Source organism: Acyrthosiphon pisum, chromosome X (genome assembly GCF_005508785.2).
Source record: "Acyrthosiphon pisum isolate AL4f chromosome X, pea_aphid_22Mar2018_4r6ur, whole genome shotgun sequence".
NCBI classification, from domain to species: Eukaryota; Metazoa; Arthropoda; class Insecta; order Hemiptera; family Aphididae; genus Acyrthosiphon; species Acyrthosiphon pisum.
In genome coordinates, this window is record NC_042493.1 from 84,936,194 (window position 1) to 84,940,202 (window position 4,009).

A 4,009-nucleotide genomic window follows, 5' to 3' on the forward strand; every position below is an offset into this window, starting at 1 on the left:
AAATCAAAAATGTGGGAAAGTCGTTTTCAAGTAGACATGATGACAAATTCAAATATGTTTGTAGAATTCTTATCGCTTCATTAGATCAATTGGTATGTTTGGCAAAAAACACGTCTAAAATACTATGTCGCACGAGTGTTAGAAAAAAAAAGAAAATCAGGGTATCGAATCCCCTTAAGTAAAAATGTAATTTTCTTAAGCATAGACAATGTTATTCAAACACTAACAAAAAATAAATATACTTGCATACTAACCAACTTAATAATTATAAACAAATAAGTTACCAACCAGGTTTTTGTTAAACTTTTTTTACATACCTACCTACCTAGTTTCAAAATAAAACATAAAGGTTAATTATTTATTTTATACATTTTTTAACAATGGAATGTCACAATATATGGTCACAGACTTCAATGACATTCTATTGTTTATTCTTGAAATGTTCCATAAGTTTAAAACATAAAAATTATACCTACATATTATAAAAAAAAAAAAAAACCAATTCTCAATTTAAATCAATAGGTAGCCAAGAATTGGTCATTTCTATATTTCTTTTATTCATTACAAGTTTGAATAATATTTGTGTGTGTAAATTTAGATCTTTAAATATAAAATTAACTAATAAAACTATTAAAAAAATGTTACTAATTATTAGGTATTTATCGAGGTATTTATGCAAGTAAATTGCAGTAAATTAATAACATTTATTTATAACAATTAATTGGAATACAATTATTTAACATTAATTTAAATATTCAATTAAAACAATCTTGCATTCATACTTAAGTGGAAAATACAAATTTATTAGTCTATTATATGATTTAGTTTTTTTTTTTATTACTTTCAAGTTTAGGTAATTCAGATTAATAAAACCTATTAACAGGGTTAGGATCATCTTAATTTCTTTACTCAATAACCAATTAATTCAAATAGTGATTTAGGGAAAGTACCTAAACAGAAACTATATTTTCAAATAGGTACTTATATTCATTATGCCATTTAAGGTGTGCCTGTGGTTATACTAACTTTTCTTACAAATGAATACTTATACAATTTTTTTAGTGAAAATTTTTTAACAGATGATTTGTTTAAAAATTTTATGTACATAAATTAAACAAGTACTTAGTTTCTGAATTACTAGGTATAGTTTATGTGCTAACAATAATAATTCATGGTACAGAAAAACGTACAGACTATGATGATTCAAATATTTCAGAAATTAATAATAATATATTAGCATTTTATAATTTGTAAAAGTCGTCTGAGCAGAGTAATATTATATTATGTACTAGAATAAATATCACATCTTTGTATATTTGATGTAAAATCTACATTTAAAACAATTAATCTTAGAACCTACATAATGTTTAATTATTCAGAAACCACACAATTTAATTTTAATTTAGATGCATCAAAAATAGAATCAAAATTTCCAAAGAAATTATGTTTAACAATTTACAGTAACAAAGGGTTTAATGGTGGTTCTCGTTTAGAAAAAAAAGTTTATATTGCCATAGAAATGTCAACTGAATGATAACTTTAAATTATATAAGAATCTAGTATATTTTACCGGGCTGCATAAATAATCACTAAATTAATAAATCAATAGTGAGCTAATGGTTCCTTAAACATGACTGGTCAATTAAATATTAGTTAAATTTATCAGTTTTTTTTTATGTTACTTGACTATTCGCACACTGTAAGGGCCAGTTGTACCGTCTACGGTTAAACTTCGATTAAGCTTAATCAGCTGATAACAGATATTTAACAGGGCAAATTTGGCCGATTAAACTCCGGTTAACTTTAATCAGAGACGGTACAACTGGCCATTAGTATACCTACCTATAAAAAAACTAGTGTATTGTACCAGTAACAGCTTTATAATCACTAAATGAACGAAAAACGTGAGAGCTACCTACCTATTACTAATTGTGTATTTGTATGGCACACAAAAAAGGCCCAAAACTTTTGTCGATAACGATGAATCTATACAACAAATATTGACAAGAGCAATAAATAAAAAAAACTAACTCTTCGAAGCTCGGTCGAGCAGACATAACTACGCCTATCGATTGATATGTCGCAAGACAGTCTGATTAATCAGGTACCAACGCTAGGAACACTACATAGGTACATATAATATATATATATATATATATATATAGGTAATATGTAACCTTTGTGGTTTTCGCGCACTAAAGACAAAGGGAGAAAAACACCACCCGAGAAATATAGTAGCCGACAAATCAAACATCAGCTCAGTTTACCTGCTTCCGAAGCCTTTTGGGCGGTCGAATCTCCGCTGTCCAACAGCGGTTTCGTGTCCGTCATTATTCCACAGTCGGCAATCAGCAATCAGCAATGGCAACAAAAGTATAACACAATAAAGCTATTGTTATTATTACTATTATTATTATTATTATCCAACTGCGTCGACAACGGTGACAAACGCGGCCGACGGGGGAAACGCCGCAGCAAACGTGAACGGCCTACGGAACACTAAAGTGGAAACAAAGTCGTAAAAAGGACTACTATACGGCTGGCGGCGGCGGCTGAGTTTCCAAGCTCCGTTGTCGTGTTACAACCAATAATTAATTTTTTATCACTCGTCCGTCGTGCGGTGTCGGTGTGTGGCTGGTCGGCGCGAGGCGCAAAACAAACGCCGAACACAATAATAATAATAAAATATTGATAACACGTTACGCGATCAATATGGCGACTGATCGTCGTCCAGCGACGTGTGTCGCGCTCACGCACAGCAGTTCAATAATGAAATAATAATAATATTATATAGCAAATAATACAATTAAATATTTAAATATTATAATGTTGTTATTTGCATCGATATTCGAATTGGGTATTTATTTTTTCAGGCTATCGGGTTCTGGTATCGCACTAACCAGGAAGTTGAAAGCATTCAGGTGCCTACGGTTGTCGGTTTGTGTCGTTTGTGATAAAGTTGTCACGAAAATATTGAAATATTTTTTATATTTTGCTATAATATAATCCTAGACAAAGAAAATATATATTAATAAACCCGACAACCATAATATTATAACAAAGAGTGACGACGGTCAAGGCGATAGTAAATTCTGTAATACCAATTGGTATAAAGTATTTAGTGACCGCAAGATGTCGGCGACACGACTACACAAAATATATTATAATATGATTAAATTATTAAATAATTAATATTATTATCGCCGGACGTCGAATGCGTGGGGTATTTTCGTTTCAGCTCCCGGGAATTATTATTTAATGATAATTCAATTGAGATTATTATTGTTATTTTTTTTTACACTTCTTTATTCGTCAATCACGTCATCACGACTCACGACTGACAGCCTGCATAAATGCGTAATCGTTACGGCATACTTATATCGTTATGGACTTACTAGCCTCCGACGACCCATCGACGTCGTCGTGGGATTTCCTTATCAGCCGGTCGAAATGTTATATTGTTATCACCACGACACCATCGCCGAGTGCCGACACTCTGCTTTCGTCATCATTAGTTTGTTGTTCATCTTTACCACAGCTATTACAGTATTACGGACATTGGCGCAACTAGGGGGGGTGCTTTGGGTCCTTAGCACCCCCTAGGTAAAAATTAGCACCCCCTAAAAAATCGTTTAAAAATTTGAAAAAATAAAGTTTATCAAATTACAATTATAACACAAGAGTAATTTTTGAAATATAACATTTTGCTATTTATAATTTTGAATTACCTATTGGATGTGTTGATTTTAATTTAGTAGAAATAAGGATGCCGAAGCGACTTAGTTATTTTAAATAGTCCGTGCTAAATATATCTGTATGGTATATTTTAATCCATAGGTACCTAACATATTAATATAATCTTGTATTACTCGAGGGATGGAAATATTCTCGTCATAATGACGTTTGGTATACGGGCGATACACCGATACGCCACAACTAACACAACACAGTCTACTAGGATACTAAGATTTATAATAAATGGTCTTAGGTTACAGTGTGTGTAACACAG

The 4,009-nt window shown here is 31.4% G+C and overlaps 1 protein-coding gene across 1 annotated transcript in view; it reads right to left on the bottom strand.

Moving 5' to 3' along the window:
* LOC100164628 (type 1 phosphatidylinositol 4,5-bisphosphate 4-phosphatase) overlaps positions 1-2,724 on the bottom strand; it is a 7,769-nt gene extending 5,045 nt beyond the window's left edge. The window contains exon 1 of the mRNA XM_001949782.5: positions 2,268-2,724. Within this exon, the coding sequence (XP_001949817.1) occupies positions 2,268-2,331 (64 nt within the window). The 5' untranslated portion in view covers positions 2,332-2,724. The remainder of the gene's footprint in view (positions 1-2,267) is intronic.
* Between the last annotated feature and the right edge of the window lie 1,285 nt (positions 2,725-4,009).